At 37.1% G+C, this 24,204-nt stretch overlaps 1 protein-coding gene across 1 annotated transcript in view; it reads left to right on the forward strand.

The window, feature by feature from the left end:
• DCAF10 (DDB1 and CUL4 associated factor 10) overlaps positions 1 to 24,204 on the forward strand; it is a 71,845-nt gene that overhangs the window by 40,245 nt on the left and 7,396 nt on the right. The window contains exons 4-5 of the mRNA XM_036888395.2: positions 18,113 to 18,315; positions 20,108 to 20,218. Of these exons, the coding sequence (XP_036744290.2) occupies positions 18,113 to 18,315; positions 20,108 to 20,218 (314 nt within the window). The remainder of the gene's footprint in view (positions 1 to 18,112; positions 18,316 to 20,107; positions 20,219 to 24,204) is intronic.

Consider the following 24,204-nt stretch of genomic DNA (forward strand, 5'->3'; position numbering starts at 1 on the left):
GGTGTCCTTTGCCATACAGAGATTTTTACTTTGATGTACTCCTATTTGTTCATTTTTGCTTTTGTTTCCCTCGCTCTGGATGTGTTCAGGAAGAAGTTGCTCATGTTTATATTCAGGAGATTTTTGCCTATGTTGTACTTTAAGAGTTTTATGGTTTCATAAGTTACATTTAGGTCTTTGATCCATTTTCAGTTTACTTTTGTATATGGGGTTAGACAATAATCCAGTTTAATTCTCTTGCATGTAGCTGTCCAGTTTTGCTAACACCAGCTGTTGAAGAGGCTGTCATTTCCTCATTGTATGTCCATGGCTCCTTTATTGTATATTAATTGACCATACATGGTTAGGTTTATATCTGGACTCTCCAGTCTGTTCTATTGGCCTATTGTTCTGTTCTTGTGCCAGTACCAAATTGTCTTGATTACTGTGGCTTTGTAGTAGAGCTTGAAGTTGGAGAGTATAATACCCCCAGCTTTATTCTTCCTTCTCAGGATTGCTTTGGCTATTCAGGTCTTTTGTGGTCCCATATGAATTTTAGAACTATTTGCTCTAGTTCATTGAAGAATGCTGTTGGTATTTTGATAGGAATTGCATTGAATCTGTAGATTGCTTTAGGCAGGATGGGCATTTTAACAGTATTAATTCTTCCTATCCATGATCACGGGATGTATATCCATTTATTGGTATGTTCTTTAATTTCTCAAATGAGTTTCTTGTAGTTTTCAAAGTATAGGTCTTTCACTGCCTTGCTTAGGTTTATTCCTAGGTAGTTAATTGTTTTTGATGCAATTGTGAATGGAATTGTTTTTCTGATTTCTCTTTCTGCTAGTTCATTGTTGGTGTATAGGAATGCAACAGATATCTGTGTATTAATTTTGTATCCTGCATCTTTGCTGAATTCAGATATTAGATCTGGTAGTTTTGGAGTAGATTCCTTAGGGTTTTTTTATGTACAATATCATGTCATCTGCACAGACAGTTTAACTTTTTCCTTACCAATCTGGATTACCTGTATTTCTTTGTGTTGTCTAATTGCTGTGGTGAGGACCTCCAGAACTATGTTGTATTAAAGTGGAGAGAGTGGGCATCCTTTTCTTGTTCCCGATCTTAAAGGAAAGTTTTTCAGCTTCTCGCTGTTAAGTATGATGTTGGCGTTGGCTCTGTCATATATTGCCTTTATTATGTTGAGGTACTTGCCCTCTATACCCATTTTGTTGAGAGTTTTTATCATGAATGGATGTTGAATTTTGTCGAATGCTTTTTTGGCACCTGTGGAGATGTTCATGTGGTTTTAGTCCTTCTTTTTGTTGATGTGGTGGATGATGTTGATGGATTTTCTAATAGTGTACTATCCTTTTAAGGCAGGGACCATGGGTGTAGTCAGAGTAAGGTGAGGGCCTCCGGAAAAAGCAAGGCAGGATATTTGCAGTCAGAGCAACATAACTACATGCAAGGAAACCCCCTACTAAAGCTCTGTGTTAAACATTCAGCTCTAGAGTCATTCTTCAGTGAGATCAGTTGGTGTACCCCATGTAAAGAAGAGTAACACATTTTTATTTTGTGGTAATCATTTCTAATCATGTGTAAGATTCACTTTAACATGCTAAAAGGCCCTATGTGCTGTCTTTCCTCCTTCAGATCTGATAAAGTGATCTTGCAAACTGGGCAAACTAATTTAGCATGCAAGCCCAGCCATAACACAGTAAAAGGCAAGAAATATTCCACTTTAAAGATAAGATTGCACTTAACTTACTCTTTAGCAAACAATATCGCAGCCCACCTTGGGGGCTGAGTAGGTGGCCTTCTTTTATATGCCCCCAGACCAAGATGCTAGTATCCTCGGGAGAAATCAACAGAGCAGGAGGTTACTAATATCAAGTTAATTGTAAATATCCTAGGACCAATTAATAAGTCCACACCCCTAAGCTTTTTTCATGTTCTCGAAAAATCCTCATCTGCCCAAGACAGTGCACCACCCAGACTCTTTTGTCCCCTCCTGGCATGAGCCAGGGGCTCTGTCCTTTCACTTTATCTTTGAGTAAAAACCTGTACCTTGCTATCCTACCTTGAGTGTTTGTGAAGCTCATTCTTCGGTTTTGTGAACAAGAACCCTGGCATCACTTGCATCCCTAGAATAAATCCTACTTGATCATGGTGGATGATCTTTTTGATATATTTTTGAATTAGGTTTGCTAATATTTTGTAGAGTATTTTTGCATCTATGTTCATCAGGGATATTGGTCTGTAATTTTCTTTTTTTTGTGATGTCTTTGGTTTTGGTATTATAGTGATGCTGGCCTCATAGAATGAGTTTGGAAGTATTCTGTGCTTTTCTACTTTTTGGAAAACTTTAAGGAGGATGGGTATTAGGTTTTCACTAAATGTTTAAAATTCAGCAGTGAAGCCATCTAGTCTAGGTGTTTTGTTCTAAGGTAGGTTTTTGATTACCAATTTAATTTCATTGCTGGTAATTGGTCTATTCAGATTTTCTGTTTCTTCCTGAGTCAGCCTTGGACGGTTGTATTTTTCTAGAAAGTTGTCCATTTCTTCTAGGTTATCCAGTTTGTTAGCATAGAATTTTCCATAGTATTCTCTAATAATTCTTTGTATTTCTGTGGTGTCATAGTGATTTTTCCTTTCTCATTTCTGATTCTGTTTATGTGTGTAGACTCTCTTTTTTTCTTGATAAGTCTGGCTAGGGGTTTATCTACTTTGTTTATTTTCTTGAAGAACCAGCTCTTGCTTTCATTGTTCTATTATTTTATTCTTCTCGATTTTATTTATTTCTACTCTAATCTTTATTATATCCTTCCTTCTACTGACTTAGGGCCTCATTTGTTCTTCTTTTTCTAGTTTCGTTAATTGTGAGTTTAGACTGTTCATGTAGGGTTGTTCTTCTTTCTTGAGGTAGGCCTGTATTGCAGTATACTTTCCTCTTAGCACAGCCTTGGCTGCATCCCACACATTTTGTGAGGTTGAATTTTTGTTGCCATTTGTCTCCATATATTGCTTGATCTCTGTTTTTATTTGGTCATTGACCCATTGGTTATTTAGGAACATGTTGTGAAGCCTCCATTTGTTTGTGGGATTTTTCATTTTCTTTGAGTAATTTATTTCTAGTTTCATACTTTTGTGGTCTGAGAAACTGGTTGGTACAATTTCAGTGTTTTTGAATTTACCGACATTCTTTTTGTGACCTAGTATATGATCTATTCTTGAAAATGTTCCATGTGCACTTGAGAAGAATTGTATTCTGCTGCTTTTGGGTGTAGAGTTCTATAGATGTCTGTTAGGTCCATCTCTTCTAATGTGTTGTTCAGTGCTTCTGTCTCCTTACCTATTTTCTGTCTGGTTGATCTGTCCTTCAGAGTGAGTGGAGTGTTAAAGTCTCCTAGAATGAATGCATTGAATTCTATTTCCCCTTTTAATTCAGTTAGTATTTGTTTCACATATGTAGGTGTCTCTGTGTTGGGGGCATAGATAATTATCATGGTTAAGTCTTCTTGTTGGATTGACCCCTTTATCATTGTGTAATGTCCTTCTTTGTCTCTTGTGACTTCCTTTGTTTTGAAGACTTTTGTCTGATATAAGTTCTGCAATTCCTGCTTTTTTCTCCCTATTAGTTGCATGAAGTATCTTTTTTCCATCCCTTCACTTTAGTCTGTGTATGTCTTTGGGTTTAAAGTGAGTCTCTTGTATGCAGAATATAGATGGGTCTTGTTTTTTTACCCATTCAGTGACTCTGTGTCTTTTGATTGGTGCATTCAGACCATTGGCATTTAGGGTGATTATCGATAGGTATGTACTTATTCCCATTGCAGGCTTTAGATTCGTGGTTACCAAAGGTTCAAGGGTAACTTCCTCACTATCTAAGAGTCTAACTTAACTCACTTAGTATGCTGTTACAAACACAACCTACAGGTTCTTTTTTTTTCTTTTTTCCTCCTTTTTCTTCCTCCTGCATTCTTTACATATTAGGTATCATATTCTGTACTCTTTCTCTACCCCTTGACTGACTTTGGAGGAGGTTGATTTAATTTTGCATTTGCTTAGTAGTTAACTGCTCTACTTTCTTTACTGTGGTTCTGTTACCTCTGGTGACAGCTATTAAACCTTAGGATCACTTCCATCTATAGCAGTCTCTCCAAAATACACTGTGAGATCATTTGTGGAAGGTAAATTCTCTCAGCTTTTGCTTATCTGAAAATTGTTTCATCCCTGCTTCAAATTTAAATGATAATCTTGCCAGCTAGAGTATTCTTGGTTTTAGGCCTTTCTGTTTCACTGCACTAAATACATCATGCCACTCCCTTCTGGTCTGTAAGGTTTCTGCTGAGAAGTCTGATGACAGCCTGATGGGTTTTCCTTTGTATGTGATCTTTTTTCTCTGTCTGTCTGCTTTTAATAGTCTGTCCTTATCCTTGATCCTTGCCATTTTAATTATTATATGTCTTGGTGTTGTCTTCCTTGGGTCCCTTGTGTTGGGAGATCTGTGCACCTCCATGGCCTGAGAGACTATCTCCTTCCCAAGATTGCGGAAGTTTTCAGCGATTACCTCCTCAAAGAAACTTGTTATCCCTTTTTCTCTCTCTTCTTCTTCTGGTACCCTTATAATATGAATATTTGTTCCGTTTGGGTTGGTCACACAGTTCTCTCAATATTCTTTCATTCTTAGAGTTCCTTTTTTCTCTCTGTGCCTCAGCTTCTTTGTATTCCTTGTCTCTAATTTCTATTTTATTTATCGTCTCCTCCACCATATCTAATCTCCTTTTAAAACCTTCCATTGTATGTTTCATTTCTGATACTGTGTTATGTAATGTATGGATATCCAATCAGAATTCATTTTTGTGTTCTTGAATATTTTTCTGTATCTCCATGAGCATGTTTATGATTTTTATTTTTAAATTTCTTTCAGGAAGATTCATGAAATTGGTTTCATTTGTCTCTTTTTCTGGCATATGTAGGATTTTTCTTTCAACCAGATTCCTTTGTTGTTTCATATTTTTCCTTGGTGCCTTCTAGTTCCCAGAAGCTCTACTCTCTGTTGCTGCTCAGCCCCTGGAACGATGTTGGGGGTCGCAGGGGAGTGGTGCTGGTTCCTTGGGGGTGGAAAGAGCTGTTTTCTGCTTCCTGGCTGCTATGCCTGTTTCCACTGCCAGAACCAGTGGGCCTAACACACAGGTGTAAGCGTGTATGCTTTGCGTTTGTAGCTGCTGTCAGCGGGGCTGCCCTGATGCCAGGGCAGAGGTTGCCGGTTTCCGAGCCAGGTGCAGGCTGGCCAGGAGGAAGGCGCAGCAGGCTATCACGTTGGGTTCTTTGGAACTGGGTAGCCAGCCATGGGGCTGGATCATCTGAAGATCGTGAAAGTTCCTAATGTGCTGGGCAGAGTACACCCGAACAATTTTGTCTACCTGTCCTTTCTCCTGAGCAGTAAGCTCTGTGCAATTCTTGTACCTTTAGCAGCCCTCTTGCTGTTAAGAAGTGTGTCAGACTACCCGCCTTTCTTTTTTCCCAGAGCAGCCAGATATGGACCCCTGTTTTCCACAAGTGGCTGGAATCTCAGTCTCTCTAGGTATTCTGCCTGTCTTAGCTTTTCAATCCCTCTAATAACCAGAGCACCATGTAATATAGGTTTGTGCTCCCAGAGAAGATCTCCAGAGGTAAGTGTTCAGCAGTCCCAGGCCTCCACTCCCTCCCTGCTCTGTTTCTCTTTCTCCTGCTGGTGAGCTGGGGTGGGCGAAGAGCTTGGGTCCTGCTGGGTCACAGCTTTGGTATGTTAACCTGTTCCATGAGGTCTGTTCTTTTTTCCAGGTGTGTGCAGTCTGGCACAGCCTTCTTTCCTGTTGCTCTTTCAGGATTAGTTGTATTAATTATATTTTTGTATTATATGCAGTTTTAGGAGGAGGCCTCTATCTCACCTCTCATGCCACCACCTTTAATCCTCTCCCCAGGATTTCATTCTTTTTTATGGCCATGTAATAAATATTCCATTCTATCTGTGTACCACATCTTCTTTATCCATTCATCCAACAGTGGATATTTAGGTTGCTTCCATATTTTGGCTATTATAAATACTGTGATAAATTTAAGAGTACATGTATCTTTTTGAGTTAGTGATATTGTTCTCTTTTGGTAAATTCCCAGAAGTGAAATTGCAGGATCATGCGATATTTCTAATTTTAATCTTTTGAGAAACTTTCATACTGCTTTCCATAGTGGCTGCACCAGTTTACAGTTCCACCAGCAGTACGTGAGGGTCCCCTGTCCTCCATGTCCTCACCAACACTTCTTATTTCTTGTCATGTCATGTTGATAGGTGTCTTCTTGTGGTTTTTATTTGTATTTCCCTGATAATTAATGGTGCTATTCAGTAGGTTACTTTTTCATTTTGTTCATGGTTTCCTTTGCTGTGCAGAAGCTTTTCAGTTTGAAACAGTCCCACTTAGTTTTTCTTTTGTTTCCCTTGCCTGAGAAGAGTTCCAGAAAAAAATGAGAAATGCCAGTTTTCAAGAGTTTACTGCCTATGTTTTCTTATGAGTCTAAGGGTTTCAGGTATTTAGGTCTTTAATCCATTTTGACCTTATTTATTGTGTAAGACAGTATTCAATTTTCATTCTTTTGCATGTATTTGTCCAATTTTCCAAACACCATTTATTGAAGAGATTGTCTTCCCCATTGTATATTCTTACCTCTTTTGGGAAGAATATTAACTGACCATAAAGGCATTGGTTTATTTCTTGGCCCTCTATTCTGTGACATTGATCTGTGTATTATTTTTTTTTTACCAGTACCATGTTGTTTTGTTTACCGTATCTTTATGCTATAGTTTCAAATCAGGGAATATGATATCCCTAGCTTTGTTCTCTCTCAAGATTGCTTTGGCTATTCAGGATCTTTTATGGTTCCAGACAGATTTAAGATTATTTGCTCTAGTCTGTGAAAAATGCCATTGGTGTTTTCATAGGTATGGCATTGAATATGTAGATTGTTTTGAACAGTGTGGGTGATTTTAACAATATAAATCCTTCCTATCCATGAGCATGGGATAGCTTGCCATTTATTTGTGTCTTCAGTTTCTTTTCTTCAGTGTCTTACAGTTTTCAGAGTATGGGTCTTTCATCTCTTTGGTTAAATATATTCCTAGGTATTTTATTATTTTTGATATAATTATAAATGCAATTGATTTTTAAATTTCTCTTCCTGTTCATTATTCGTATATAGAAACAACATATTTCTGTATATCAATTTTTTATCCTGTTACTTTACTGAATTCATTTATTCCAGTAGTATTCTGGTGGAGTGTTTAGGGTTTTCTGTATTTGGAATGCTGTCATCAGCAAAACTGATCATTTTACTTTTACCTCACTAATTTGGATGCCTTTTATTTTTTTTTCTTGTCTGATTACCATGACCAGGACCTCCAGTACTATGTTGAATAAAAGTGGTGAGTGTGGGCATCCTTGTCTTGTTCCTGATCTTAGAGGAAGAGCTTTCACCTTTTCACCATTAGGTATGATGTTCCCTGTGGGTCTGTCATAAATGGCCTTTATTATGTTGAGACACGTCCCCTCTATACCCACTTTGTTGAGAATTTTTATCAAGAGATTTTTCTTGTATTATGATATGGTCCTGTAATGCTATAACTTTCTCTCTTAGAACTGCTTTGCTGCATTGCAAAAATTTTGAATTGTTGTGTTTTGGCTTTATCCTCCAGCTACTTTTTAATTTCCTTTTTTGTTTCTTCATTCTCCATTGGTTGTGTTGTACCATGCTGTTTTGTCTCCATGTGTTTGGTTTTTTTTCCAGTTTTTTTCTTGTAATTGATCTCGTTTCTTACTGTTGTTGTTGGAAAAGATACTTTGTATGATTTCAGTCTTCTTAAATTTATTAAGACTTTTTTGTGACCTAACATGATTTTCCTTGGAGAATGTCTGTGTGCACTTGGAAAGAATGAGTATTCTGATGTTTTTGGATGTAATGCTATGTATATTTCTAGTAAGTCCATTTGATCTAATATATAGTTCACAGCCTCTGTTTCCTTATTGATTTTCTGTCTGGATTGATGTAAGTTTGGTATTACAGTCCCTTACTATTATTATATTATATCATTTGTCCCTTTATGTCTGGTTAATATTTGCTTTATGTGTTTACATGCTCCTCTGTTGGGTATGTAGATACTTACAGTTGTTACATCTTCTTGCTTGATTGAGCCCTTAATCATTACTTAATGTCCTTGTCTCTTGTTACAGTCTTTTTTGTTGTTGTTGTTATCATTAATATACAATTACATGAGTAACATTATGGTTACTAGATTCCCCCCATTATCGTTACAGTCTTTCTTTTAATGTCTGTTTTGTTTGATATAAATACTACTCCAGCTTTTATTTTTCATTTCTATTTGCATGAAATGTCTTTTTCTATCCCTTTAGTTTCAGTGTATATGTTCTTTAGGTCTGAAGTGAGTCTCTTGTAAGCAGCATATAAATGGGTCTTGTATTTTTATCCATTTACTCTGTCTTTTAATTGGAACATTTCATCCATTAACATTTAAAAGAATTATTGATAGGTATGTACTTATTCCCATTTTGTTAAATGTTTTCTGGTTGCTTTTGTTATTTTTTTCTGATCCTTTTTTCTCTTGCTTTCTTCCCTTGTGCCTGATGACTGTCTTTAGTGTTACGGTTGGATTCCTTTCTCTACTTTTTTATATGTCTGTTATAGCTTTTGGGTTTGTGGTTATCATGTGGTTTATATATGATGTCTTAATATATGGCAGTCTATGTTCAGTTGATGGTTGCTTAAGTCTGAATGCATTCTTAGAGCACTACATTGTAAACACTCTCTTCACATTTTATGTACATGATGTCTTCTTTTACATCTTTTTACTTAGTGATTCCTTTTACTAATTTGTAGAAGTAGTTGATTTTACTACTTTTCCTATTAGTTTGTAAATGATCGATCTACTACCTTTGCTGTCTGTTTGCTTTTGCCAGTGAAATTTTTTCTTGCCAAAATTTTCTTGCTTCTAGTTATGGCCTTTTCCTCTTAAAGAAGTACCTTTAACATTCCATGTAAGGCTGGTTTAGTGATTGTGAATTCTTTTGATACGTGTTTATCTGAGAAGCTCCTGATCTCTCCTTCAATTCTGAATGACAGTCTTGCTGGGTGGCATGTTCTTGGTTGTAAGTTTTTTTCCCTTTCAGCACTTTGAATATATCATGTCACTTCCTTCTGGCCTATAGAATTTCTGCTGAAAAATCAGCTCCTAGGTAACTTGTTGCTTTTCTCTTGCTACTTTTAAGAGACTTTGTTTTTAATTTTTGACATTTTAATTATTATGTGTCTTAGTGCAGACTTCCTTACATTCATCTTATTTGGGATTCTCTGTGCTTCCTGGACCTGTATGTCTCTTTGTGTCCCTAAATTAGGGAAATTTTCAGCTATTATTTCCTCAAATAAGTTTTCCACCCCTTTCTCTCTCTCTTCTCCCTCTGGGACTTCTTAAGTGTGAATGTTAGAACATCTGATGTTGTACCAGTCATGTCTTAACCTATTCTCATTTCTTTTTTTTTTTGCTTTCTCTTCAGCTTGTGCTTTCCATTACTCTGTCTTCCAAATTGCTGATTTGTTCTGCATCCTCTAATCTGCTGTTGATGCCCTCTAGTGTATTTTTCATTTTATTTATAGTATTCCTGTCTGATTGGTTCTTTTTTGTATTTATATCCTTTTGTTGAGGTTCTCACTGAATTCATCCTGTCTTCTTTCAAATCTCATAAGCATCTTTATAACCATTACTTGAAACCTTTTATCAGGTAGATTGCTTAACTCTGTTGCATTTAGTTCTTTTCTGAAGTTTTGTTGTTTTTTTTTTTGTTTCATCCATATTCCTGTCTCCTCATTTTATTTGACTTTCTGTGTTTGTTTCTGTAGGTTAAGCAAAAGGCATACCTTTCTGTCTTGAAGGTGCGGCCTTGTGTAGGAATGACCCCTAGGGAGACTGCATGTGCCTCGTTGTTTTGGCTGGCTGGCTAGAGGCTGGGTGGGCATGGGCTATGAGTCTCCCCAGTAGGCACCAGTTGGGGCCATGCTGGTGGGGAAACTGGTGTCAACAGAGTGTAATCTGGGGGGCTCCTGTGTGGGCATTGGACCAGAGCCTCACTGGCAGGGTTAGCAGGGATGGAATGGCATGGTCTGGGTACCTCCTGTGTGGGGATATACTAATGGGGTAGCTGGGATAAGGAGTGCAGTACAGGATGGATGCAGTCTGGGTTGGCACCAGGCTGGAGCCATGCAGATGAGGTGGCCAGAGATGGAAGGGATGCAGGTAAGGTGAATCTGCATGCATATCACACTAGTGGCATCTTGTTGAGACTGCTGGATATCTGATGGGGGTGTGTGGGTGCAGGAGCGGGCCGCCTCTGTCTTGTCTGGAGCTGGTGTATGCACCCTGACCCTGCTCCTGTCCACAAGTGTGCAAGGGGAATGTGAACCACGGTGCTCACGCTGCTCCCATCCACCCTAGCATGACCAGTGGCACTCACCAGCACCTCCAGTCTTGGAGAGTTCTAATAGTTTGTCTTCTATTTGGCAGGTGCTTTAGTTCTAAAAATCGGTTTTCTTCACAAATAGTCTGGGTGCTCTCCAAACCGCAGCTTTTTTTCTGTGCCCCGTGGTAGGCCAGTCTGCATTCCAGTCTTTCAGTGATCTCTCTCCCTACTATAGGGCTGCATTGGGGGTGGAGCTCCCTCCATATCATGTCTCCATCTCTCCTGGAATTTTTAAATATGATATTTTTACCCCTCATTGTGCAGAAGGTATTTACTCAGGGCTCAGTTCTTCATGAGGATGAATTGCTCTGTGTGTAGGTGTAGATTCAGAGTGTGCATGGGTTGAGGTGGGTTCAGGTGCTGGTATATTCGATCTACCACTACTGATTATTTGTAAACCGAGACAAGCATACAATTAAAATTTAGAAGTAAATTTTTAAAATTTAGAAATAAAATTTGAATAGGAATATAAATGATAACGTCCATATTAGAAGGATAAAAACCTAATAAAACATGATCAATCCAATAGAGGCAGAGAAGATGGGGGCCAACTCAGTTTTTAAAAACCAGGTAAATTAGGAAGCACAAAATATGGTAAGCAGATATTTCAGATGTCAGTAATCACAATAAATATGCAGACAAAAGTAGTTAGCTAAAAGGTAACTAGATTGAATTAAAAAAGAAGAAGTCTTAAACAAAAACAACAGCCAATAAAAACCTGAAATAAAACCAAACTATATGTTTTTTGAACCTAAAACATACAGAGTTTGAAAGTAAGATGATGGGAAAAAAACAGGAAGTCCTTTTCCAACTCCAAGAAAAACAATTTTATCTTTATTAATAGCAGATAAAATAGTTAAAGGCATAAAGTATTATTAGTGACAAAAAGGCACTATATTAAAAGGCTTATTCACTAGAACATAAAGAAATTATTTTCTTGTATGTTCCTGATAATATAGGTGCACCTCAAACCATGAAAGGCAAAAATGCACAGAATTACAAGAAAAAGGTGAAAATCCCCACCTCACTGGAAAATACTAACACCATTCTCATTTACTAATTGATAAAACAGACCAAAAAATTAGTAAGGCTATAGTAGATTTTAGTTACTATTAATAAGCTTGGTCTATTAAGCATGTTTAGAGTACTATTCCCCCAAAATAGTGAATATAGCCTCTGAGGCAAACTTAAAACATGAGCAAATGCTGCACTATAAACTTTCAACCAATGTCAAAGAATTGTTATCACACAAACCATTTCCCCTGATCTCAGTACAGTTTAATTAACTCAGGTAACTAAAAATTCCCATGTTTGGAGACTTAGGAACTCATTTCCTAAGTAATTCGTGCATCAAAGAAGAAATCATAGTAAAATCAAAAGATACTCTGAAATGTAATGAACTAAAGCATCTTACTCAAAAAACTGCAAAAAGATTTAAAAAACAATCAATCTGATAAAACTAGATGTCTGGAAATAATTAAGATAAAAGAAAATAGTGAAATTGAATATGAAAACACAATAGTTCTTTAAAAGCCTGCTCTTTGATAAAGCTAATTGAATATGCAATTCTCTCATAAGCTTCATCAAGAAAAAAGAGAAGACACAAATAATCTTAGCAATGAGAAAGGAGATAATAAAAATATAGACTAAGATAATAAGATCAGCGTTATGTCATTATACTTGAAAACTGATGAAAGAGACTATTTACTCAAAAAATATATCCTAGCAAAATTGACAGGAATAGACAACCTGAAATAGTCTGAAATTTAACCAAAATGTGCTAGTTCAGCTGAAGTGGTTGTTAAAAGGTTGAACTTCTATAACTGATCAGTAACCACCATCCTGAGGTGTCATATTCTGGAGTCGTCTGACCACCCCAGGCCCCTCTTTAGAAATGCCTCCCTCAAGGTCTCCCTCTGATCTGGTAGTTGAAGTCCTCTGACACTGTAGAGTAATTTTAGGACCCAGTAACAGGCACTACCACCTGCATCATTTATGACTGGCTAATTTTCATGCAGTGCTGCTTATTTAAATATATCCAGGATATTTAAATAACCTCTGCCACAGTCATTAAAGAAATGGAAAATAACCAATTAAAACCTATCTGCTAATAAAACAGCAGGTCTGTCAGTTTTACAAGTGACTTCTACCAACTATTACAAGAAACAGAACATTCCAATTTTATTAATCAGTTCAGATGCTAGGAAAAGAGTGAATTCTCCTTATCTCATGTATGAAGCTAGTATGACCTTGATGCCAGTCAGACAGCATGATAATGGTATACAAAAGGCAGATCAATCAAGGGAACAGAATTGAGAGTCCAGAAATAAACACTTGTATTTGTGGTCAGCTGATTTTCAACAAAGGTGCCAGGGTAATTCAGTGGTTTGGAAATGTATGGGCTTTTCAACAAATGGCACTTTAGTAACTGCATATCCACATGGGGAAAGATGAATTTACACCCTTATCTCACATCACAAAAATGAACTCAGAATGGATTTCAACCTTAATGACAGAGCAAAAACTATATAACTCTTAGAAAAAAACATGGGGGTATATCTTCATTCAACATCTATGCACAAGTGATTTAAAAAATTGATAAAATGCACTTAATAAAATTAAAACGCTTTGCATATCAAATGACACCATTAAGAAAGTACATATAAAAATGGGAGATATTTATAAATCACATCTGATAAAGGCTTTGTGTCTAAATTTATGAAGACCTCTTGCAACTCACATAAATGTACACAACGCAATTTCAAATGGGCAAAATATTTGCATAGACATTTCACCAAGGAAGCTGCACACATGATTAATAAGCATATGAAAAGATGTTCAACATCATTAGTCAAAAAGGAAATGCAAGTCAAAACCAAAATGAGACACCACTTCACACCCACAACAATGGCTCTAATAAAAAAGACAATAACAAGTATTGGCAAGAATGTGGTGAAACTGACTCATATGTGGAGTATAAGAACAAAGAAAAACTGAAGGAACAAAACAGCAGCGGAATCACAGAACCCAAGAATGGACTGGCAGTTACCAAAGGGAAAGGGACTGGGGAGGATGGATGGGAAGGGAGGGATAAGGTGGGGGAAGAAAGGGGGCATTACGATTAGCATGTATAGTGTTGTGGGGGGGCACGGGGAGGGCTGTGCAACACAGAGAAGACAGGTGGTGATTATACAGCATCTTGCTATGCTGATGGAAGTGACTGTGGTGGGGTGTGGGGGGGACTTGGTGAGGGGGGAGCCTGGTGAACATAGTGTTCTTCATGTAATTGTAGATGAATGATACCAAATTAAAAATAATAATAATTTTTAAAAAAAGAAAGTGGTGAAACTGGAACCTCAGACACTGCTGGTAGGAATGTAAAATGGTTCAGCCACCTTAGAAAAAAAGTTTGGTAATATCTTAAAATGTTAAATATAGAGCTATCTTATGACCAGAAATTCCTCTCCTAGATATCTACCCAAGAGAAATGAACACATATGTCCATACAAAGACTGGTACAGGAATGCTTATGGTAGTATTATTCATAATAGCCAAAAAATGGAACCAATGCAAATATTCTATCAACTGGTAAATGTATAAACAATTGTGGTATATCTATACAATAGACTACTTGGTAATGAAAAGGAACTAAGTACTAATATGTGTTACAACAAGGATGAAATTAATGAAAATGTTGTAAAATTGGATGGTATTGGTTACGATTAGCACACATAACATGGGGAGGGCACGGGGAAGGCAATATAGCACAGAGAAGATAAGTAGTGACTCTATAGCATCTTACTACGTTGATGGACAGTGACTATAATGGGGTATGTGGTGGGGACTTGATAATGGGAGGAATCTAGTAAGCACAATGTTGCCCATGTGATTTTATATTAATGATACATAAATAAAAATCTGATGGTGATGATTGCACTTTTTTAATTTATGAAAAATTAATTTTTAACTTAAAATGAGTGAATTTTTATGGTATATAAAGTATACACCAATAAAACTGTTAAAAAAACTAACTACTACTTAACTAGAAATAGAAGGAAACTCATCTAAAGTATACACCAAAACCTACAGCATATTTTTTAACTTTTTAGAAGTTTTCTCTATAAAATTAGGAAGGAGAAGAGAACATGCCTGCTATTACTGCTACTGTTCACCATTGTTTTGGGGTGGAGGGAGGCAGGGTCTTAGTTGGTACAGTAAAATTAATATATAAGGCTTGGAAGGAAAAAAATATATTCGTAGGTGATATCTATGATTTGTATCAGGTTGGCAAACTTTCTATAAAGGACTGTGTAATAAATATTTTAGGCTTTGTGTCCTATGTGGTCTCTGAGCAGCCATAGACAATACATGAATGGGTACAGCTGTGTTTCAACAAACTCTCCATAAAAACTGGCAGTAGTTCAGATTTGGCCTATAGGTCAGTTTTCTGACCCGTGATTTATAAAACCTTAGACATTCTGCTGACAGATTATCAGAATTAGAGCTAACCAAGATTGCCAGATATAAAATCAAATTGTAAAAATCAGTAGTGTTCCTATATATTAATTAAAATTTTTTAAAGTATGTAGTTTTTAGTAATTAAAAATTTTAGTTGGTACCAGGAATAAATTACAACAGGGGATTTGTGTAACCTTTATGGAGAAAATTGTAAAATTTCATTTGAGTCATCATAAGACCTAAATAAAGTCTATTGATGAGAAGACTCCTCTAAAACTACAATAAACAAGTTTAAAAATAAAGGATCTAAACTCATAAAGATGGGGAAATAGGAAATTAATGGTAATAAAATTATAAAATCTGGAAAGCAGGTACATGAGTCGCAACTGACTTAACAACTTATTAAAAAACTTAGTAAGTGCAAGAAAACCAATCCTAAACAGGCAGTGGGGAAAAGTTAAGAACTTAACACAATTTATACAAAATCCTCAAAAGTCATAGGAACTGGCAAATCTGGGTACTCTGCAGAAGGGGTAGCTGAAGGGAGGATTCAAGTGAAAGATATTTAAGGACTCCACATCTCCTCTCTTAACCCATACCTCTGAGCAATTGACCTCCTCCCATTTCAGCAGAAATTTCAATTTTTATTCTCACAAAAGAGTAAAACATAGAATATCTTTGTTGAAGGATGCCAGACACAATTGAAGGATTGGTTACTCTAACAACATCAGGGGGACTGAATGACCATTTGCACATTGAATATTGAATTCAGAGATCCTCAGCCTTTTTCCAGTTAATGAACCAAAGATAACTGACATTAGGGATTCCTCAAAAAATGTCTTTATAGGCCATTTTATATAGAAGGAAGCTCAAGGTTACCCCTGCACTCAGAGTTCCCACTCAGCTTTTTAGTTCTCCATTGTTAATTATGAGCAGAAATCTACAGATAATTAGACATTTGAGAAAAGCTTCTAAAGACATACACAAATGGAGATAATTTGGAAGAAGACTATATAGGGAGAGGAAAATTTTAAATTTAAGCAAGTCTACTGATTCTCAGAAGATAAGAAAAAACAATGTATGCTTGAAGCATTGAATATTGACTGAAAGATGCTACAGAGAAATGAAATTGAGGGAACTTTTAAAGTCTTTACACGGGTGACAAGCAACAGGTGTTCATTTTTCTTTAAACTCAACACGTGTTTTATTTATATATTTTTCTGTAGGTAGGATACAGTTCACAATTTTAATAATTAACAAAAAGGTAAATAAAGAGAAAAAACATAGGCAAGGAGTAAAAATCTATCAAAAAGACTAGGCAGGTTTGCAAAAGAGCCAAATAGAACTTAAAGAAGTAAAAAATACAACTATGGACATTTAAAAAAACATAGAACAGTTTAAGTAGCAGAATAGACACAGCTTAAAAAGATAGATTGGAAGATAGATATTGAAAAATTACTTCGAATGCAATATACGGAAATGAGGAAGAGCACATGAAGGAGCAGTCATGAAAAAAGGGAGTCAGTTGTGAATGGTTCATATATCTATTTGGAGCTCCAAAAGAACAGAGAAAATAGATGAGAGGCAATATTGGAATAAAGAGGAATTTTCTAGAAAATATGAATAACTGAATCTTATGATTTAGAAAGTAAAATGGATCCCTATAAAGATAAGTGGAAATAAAAATTGACACATATCAGAGTGAAAACTGCAGTACTCCAAAGACAAAGATAACCCAAATGCAAGAAAAGATTAAATTATCCAAAGTAACAATTAGATTCATAGCAGACTTAAAAATAGCAACAGCGCTCCAAAGAAGAAATTCAGATGGCCAACAGGCACATGAAAAGATGCTCCACATTGCCAATTATCAGGGAAATGCAAATTAAAACCACAATGAGGTATACCATCTCACACCAGTTAGGATGGCAAACATCCAAAAGACTAGGAACAACAAATGCTGGCGAGGATGTGGAGAAAGGGAAACCCTCCTACACTGCTGGTGAGAATAGAAACTAGTTCAACCACTGTGGAAAGCAGTATGGAGGTTCCTCAAAAAACTAAAAATAGAAATACCATTTGACCCAGGAATTCTACTCCTAGAAATTTACCTTAAGAATGCAGGATCCCAGTTTCAAAAAGACATATGCACCCCTATGTTTATTGCAGCACTATTTACAATAGCCAATAAATGGAAGCAACCTAAGTGTCCATCAGTAGATGAATGGATAAAGAAGATGTGGTACATTTACACAGAATATTATTCAGTCATAAGAAGAAAACAAATCCTACCATTTGCAACAACATGGATGGAGTAGTGGGTATTATACTCAGTGAAATAAGCCAGGTGGAGAAAGATAAGAACCAAATGATTTCACTCATCTGTGGAGCATTAAGAACAAAGCAAAAACTGAAGGAACAAAACAGCAGTAGATTCACAGAACCCAAGAATGGAATAAGTTGCCAAAGGGAAAGGGACTGGGGAGGATGGGTGGGAAGGGAGGGATAAGGGGAATAAGCGGCATTATGAATAACACACATAACATGGGGGGGGCACAGGGAAGGCAGTATAGCACAGAGAAGACAAGTAGTGACTCTATAGCATCTTACTATGCTGATGGACAGTGACTGTAATGGGATATGTGGTGGGAACTTCAGAATGGGGGGAATCTAATAACTACAGTGTTGCTCATGTGATTATACATTAATGATACCAAAATAAATTTAAAAAAAGAAACTGCCAAAAAAAAAATAGAAACAGCAGAAGCCAGAAGTCAGTGGAATATTATCCTCAAATTTCAGGAAGAAATAATTACCAATCTAAAGTTATAGGCTCAGCTAAACCTATAATAAAAAAAGAGTGTAGTAAAGATTTTCAGAACAATAAAAGGTGAGGGAGTTAACAAAGTCACTTTAAAAAAATATACTTCAGAAATAATGAGAATAATCCAAAGAAGGAAAGTTAAAGACTAAAGGAATGGTGAGCAAAAAGGCCGTAAGTCAAAGCATACACTTACTACAGATGCTAATTTGAAGGGCAAAAAATGACTACCTCTGAATCCTTACATTTATGATGACTCAAGGTTTTTGGTTTGATGTCTCCATAGGTGTACAGAAGATGGGTGTCCACATAAGAAGTTCTTTCACACTCGTTTTCTCATGCGAATGAGATTAACACCAGATTGTTCCAAAATGTTGATCTCAACGTCCTCTGGGTATCTCTTGATTTTGCATGATCTTGACTTAACCAAGTCTTTAGAAGTAGGCAGCTATCCCATTTTGAGAGCAAGAAGAACTACATCAAGTTCAGGTAAGCTTTTCTTTTTTGCTTAAGAGTTTCCCAAAGAATCTCAGACACGGTGTATGTTTCCTTTCTGAGAATGAGAGCAGGAAGGGAAGAAAAGTAAAATACCTTCTTTATAAATCTCAGCAAGAACTTTTTTCCAAAAAGTGGAATGATCTGTATGTATCTCTGACATAGCATTAGTTTGTCTCAAAAATGAGCTAGGAAGAGTGGTTGCTAACTCTAAAAATATTTTCTTTTAGCTCTCTGCTAGCCAGAAAATCTTCCATCAGTACTTCTAAATCATCACTATCTCAAAAATTAGTGATGGCCCAAGGTAGTTGTCAATCTTTTTAAGTCCTAGAACCTGGCAGCTTTTAAGTTATTGTTGGTAAAGAATTTGTCTTCAATCTATATCATATCTTAGACTTCCCAATGTCCAGACATAGTTGGCTGGTGCCATCTTATCTTATGACCCCTAAAAATCGTCTTGCTAAAGCCCTGATTCTTTCTCTCTTTGCTGATCCCATTAGACTTAAGTGAAATTGGGGCTCAGAAAAACTTTGACACCACAGTTGTCTATATTATGTGATAGAGACTGTATTTCATCTACCTTTGGGAATAAGGGCTGATCCAGGAACATACCCACCATTTGTAATATTGTGTTTATGAACAGGAGCCCAGAAAAAAAGAGACTTAAGCATTTGGAATACATACTGTTCATGAATTGAGATTAAAAACCAGCTTCTAAATGTAGGTGGGCAGGGGGGCACGGGGAAGGCAGTATAACAGAGAAAACTAGTAGTGATTCTATAGCATCTTAGTATGCTGATGGACAGTGACTATAATGGGGTATGTGGTGGGGACTTAATAATGGGGGGAGTCTAGTAACCACAATGTTGCTCATGTAATTGTATATTAATGATACAAAAAAAAAAAATCAGGTTCTAATGGTTGGATTCTTTCTCCTGCCTGCACAGGTCAACTTCTGAAGACCCCTTTGGGAATGTACAGGCCTGCATTTTCCCAATTTCACTGCTAAAAGTAGAAATTGGTTTTAACAATGAACTCAAATGCAAGGGATTTCATAAATACGCGAGTACAATCAGGTTCAGGATTTTTTTGTAGGTTAAATGTTAATAACCAACTTGTTGAGTAGTAGTGATTTAGAAGGTCTAGTTGGCATTTTTTGATTCAGAAATCAAGAAGGTTTTCTGTCTTATAAGGTTAATTTCTGATACTTATTAATATGAAAGGGAATTAGATTAAAAAGAATCACCACAGAAGTGTTGGCCCCTAGAAAAATGTGATGAAATAGATGTTGCTATTTGGAGTAATACATCAAACTCAGTGAATCTGGTATTTATTTTATTTTTCCACAGATTTGTATTTCAAACTTAGTACTTCATTTCAAAGATAATATTCACATAATTTCAAGAGTGATAATACAAGTTTTTGGTATGCTTTAAGAAGGATCTGTTCATATTCTCAGTAATGGGACTGATGTTTGGGTCTGATTCTAACATTAAACAACATTAAATCACTATAGAAATAATAAGCCAGAAGTGCTTCTTTCTTGATTTGGTTTTACATTTGTATTTCACTTAAGCAAGTCACATAAAAGGTATACAAGGTTTTAGAAAGAGACTAGGGCTTAGAACCCTTCCAAGAGCTGCCATGCCAATTTTAAGTGGACATATTCTTGCTGTGTTTCAGATGGATTTTCACAGTATATATGATTCAAGTAATTGATTGAAAAATTAAGAGACACTACCAGAGTTTTGCCAGATTTATTGTCAGAATTTTTTGTATTTTCAAGATCTGACCACTTCGTCAAGTTCATCTGGTACTAGAGTTTCTGGTTCACCTTGTCATCACAGTGATTCCAATTCATCTGAGAAGCACATGTCACGAGCTTCACAGAGAGAAGGTAGGTTAAAAGTTGGATTTAATAATCTTGGAACAACAGATTCTACAAAATAGCTTTCTTTGGTTTAGTTTTAATCTGTACAAATAAAAACCAATAGAGGTTAAGTTGTTCCTTGGCCCTTGGCCTTCATTTTCAAAAAGCTAACCACAGTCTCTAGAGTTGAGTATCTTGGGCTTAATCTTTGTTGGAATTTATTGAGTTTTGATTTTATTTCCTGGACTTAGTTTGGTCTAGTGTGGAGAAGTAGTAGTTGGGGAATACAGATTTCAATCAAGGTTGTTAATGAAATGAGATTATGCATATGACAGTAATTTCAAAGGTGTTGAGTTTATCACATGCTTATGAAAGTTGCCTGGTTCCAGGCTGGTTGGCTGTTTGCTCTGCCATTTCCTTGTTTCAACGATGCTTGACAGCCTCAGAGGGTTTTAGGATAAAGTGAGCTGCAGTCTGGCCTCATTCTGCTTCTGTCAGGTTTTCCCTAGCCACTCTGGCAGAACTAGCTACTTAGCCTATTCCTTCCACCTCCTCACTGGAATGCTTTCTGTCAATCAGATTTCACCTACCATCCTCTCCATACCAATCCACATCTGAGCTCTTGCAGCACTTTTTGTTTGCCATCCTCTTTGTGAGCTGATAGTCAGATACGGTTTTTTGTAATTTTGGGTCACCTTTTGTAGATAAGCATATCTCCTACCTAGATATTTAGGGGAGGTTCTATACATCAGACTTCTAATTTGTGTTTTCCCTGAGTGGCCTCATCTGGTAAATGCTTGATAAATGCATATGTGATTATTTTGCAAGAAGGTTTGAGAGCCCTTCCTAACCTAACCTGTAGCCTATCTACTTTTCTCTGGATGTTGAAGATTGTGCTATTTCACTTTAAGTTTAAATTTAGAGTTTTAAACCTTAAGAGATTTTAAAGATTTATGCCAATATGTGTAACATTTCTCCTTTGATTTGTAGCAGAAAACTTAATTTGCATATTCTAACTGTTCTTGTCCTTCTATTTTTGGCCATGGGAAACATGCCAAGGCTCTTAGTAATTACTGAAAAAAATCTTTATGAACTAAACCATCCATGTGAAAAAAACTTAAGAAGAACAGTTGACATGTTTGCTTATTGCAGTGGTAAACCTAAAAACAAAACTGTACAGCAGTTTCATGCTATAGAGAATTGGGAATGGGAGAAGGGATGGTGATTGGGGAGCCTGGGCAGAGAAAGGAAGAAAATCAGGGAGTGGAAAAAGAATGGAAGGTGGGGTTTATAGGTAACATTGCTCTAAATGTTGGAAATTCTGGGTTTTCAGGTGTCAGAATGTTAGCACCATACTGTGGCATATGTGTATGGAGTTGAGGCTTTCCAACTCATTTCAGGATTAGAATTCTTTTTTTAACATGAAATCTGCTGTGGATTCTTAAGGATGTAGCACAAATAAAAGAGTAACTCCAGTTCAGGTGAAATTAGGAAGGTCCTTGACCCTATTGTCTTCCCCACCCCATGTCCACCCTGGCTCCTGGTGGTTCCCCAATTTTGCTAGTTCTTGAAGAACCAGCTTAAAAACCACAACTATGTATATAGAATAGGAATGGGTTTCTTTCCCAATTTTGTTACAGATTTTAAAATTAATTATTTGAATTGGGGTGTTTTTCTGTAAAATTGTTATTAAGTTTGGTCACATATGAAGTGATTATTAAGGTATAGTTTGGTTGTAACAATGTAATTTGAAGCCTCACAGATTTAAGTCAGTGCTGTAGCAACCTAAAGAGAATCATTTAAAGGAATATAGCATTTCTGCACTATTGACAATAGCCAAGATATGGAAGCAGCCTGAGTGTCCATCAGTAGATGAATGGATAAAAAAGATGTGGTAGATACACACAATGGAATATTATTCAGCAATAGAAAAGAAATCCTGCCATTTGCAACATGGATGTGTCTAGGGGTATTATACTCAAATAAGCCACGCAGAGAAAGACAAATACCTAATGATTTTACTTATTTGTGGAGTACAAAAACAAAGCAAAATAGATGGGGAAAAAAAGATGGCGGTGTGGAAGTGAGGCAGAAACCTCCTTCCAAAAACCACATATAACACAAAAATACAGCAAATACTACTAATCCTTAAAGAATTACTGGAAAGAAGACTGCAACAGATGATGGCCTACATCTGGGGAAAAGAGAAGACCTCATGGAAAAGGGTGAAGTACCAAAGCCATGATCTGGCAGAACCCAAACTCTTCCCCCTTCCCAGCTCACCGGTGGGAGGAAGAGAAACAGAGCAGGGAGGGAGTAGAAGCCTGGGACTGCTGAATGCCCAGCCTTGGAGATATGCTCCAGGAGCACAATCCCACATTACCTGGTGCTCTGGAGATAAGTGGGGTTGGAAGGCAAAGAAAGGCAGAATACTTGGAGAGACTGAGATTCCAGCTGCTTGTGGAGAACAGGTACCCATAACCCACTGCTCCAGGACAAAGGCAGGCACTTTGAAAGACTTCCCAGTAGTGAGAGGGCTGCTAAAGGGGCAAGGATTACACAGAGCTTGCTCAAGAGAAAGGATAGGTGGACAAAATTGTCCCAGCACATGCAGCCTGGCAGGTTGGGAACTTTCAAGAGCTTCAGGCACTCCATCCCTATGGCTGGCAATGCAGCACTGAGGCCCCCCATGGTGATACATAGCCTGCCACTCCATCCTCCCAGGGAGCACTGGTTCACAAACCTGCTATCCCTGCCATCATGCCAGGCTAGCTGTAGGGCAGCTCTGCCTACAGAAGCTACAGGGGTGTAATGCAGAGGCTCCTCCCTGCATGCTAAGCCCACTGACCTTGGCAATGGAGGCAGGCACTGTGGCCAGAAATCAGGAAAGACCTCTTTCCTCCTGGTAGGCACTGGGGCCAATCACCTGTGACTTCTGCCATTGCTTCAATTGCTGGGCAGCTCCAGAGAATAGACCTTCTGGGCACTAGAGGGTGCCACCTACTCAAAGTTATTATTCCATGGTAATCATTAGAAATATGAAATGGCAAAGGATCTGGTACAAACCCAAATCCCTCAAACACCAGAAGGAGGGCTAAGTGAAACTGAACTCACCAATTTTGATAAAGATTTCAAAATACAAATCATAAACATGCTCACAGAGCTACAGGAAAATATTCAGTATCTCAGGGAGGACTTCAACAAAGATAAAAACTGAAAAATACAGTATCTGAAATGAAACATACAATGGAGGCATTTAAAAGCAGATTAAATGAAGTAGAGGAGATGGTAAATGAAATAGAAATTAAGCAACAGGAAAACGAAGCTGAGGCACAGAGAGAAAAAAAGGATCTCAAGGACTGAAAGAATAGTAAGAGAACTGTGTGACCAATCCAGACAGAACAATATTCACATTATAGAGGTGCCAGAAGAAGAAGAGAGAGAAAAAGGGATAGAAACTCTCGTTTGAGGAAATAATTGCAGAAAACTTCACCAATCTGGGGAAGGATAGAGTCTCTCAGGCCATGAAAGTACACAGATCTACCAACACAAGGGACCCAAGGAAGACAACACCAAGACATATAATTAAAATGGCAAGGATCAAGGATAAGGACAGAGTATTAAAAGCAGCCAGAGAGAGAAAAAAGATCACATACAAAGGAAAACCCATCAGGCTGTCGTCAGACTTCTCAGCAGAAACCTTACAGACCAGAAGGGAGTGGCATGATGTATTTAATGCAGTGAAACAGAAAGGCCTAAAACCAAGAATACTCTAGCTGGCAAGATTATCATTTAAATTTGAAGCAGGGATTAAACAATTTCCAGATAAGGAAGAGTTGATGGAATTTACTTCCCACAAACCATCTCTACAGTGTATTTTGGAGGGACTGTCATAGATGGAAGTGCTCCTAAGGCTAAATAGCTGTCACCAGAGGTAATAAAACCACAGTAAAGAAAGTAGAACAGTTAATTACTAAGCAAATGCAAAATTAAATCAACTACCCCAAAAGTCA

The sequence above is a fragment of the Manis pentadactyla genome, chromosome 3, assembly GCF_030020395.1.
Source record: "Manis pentadactyla isolate mManPen7 chromosome 3, mManPen7.hap1, whole genome shotgun sequence".
Lineage (NCBI taxonomy): Eukaryota > Metazoa > Chordata > Mammalia > Pholidota > Manidae > Manis > Manis pentadactyla.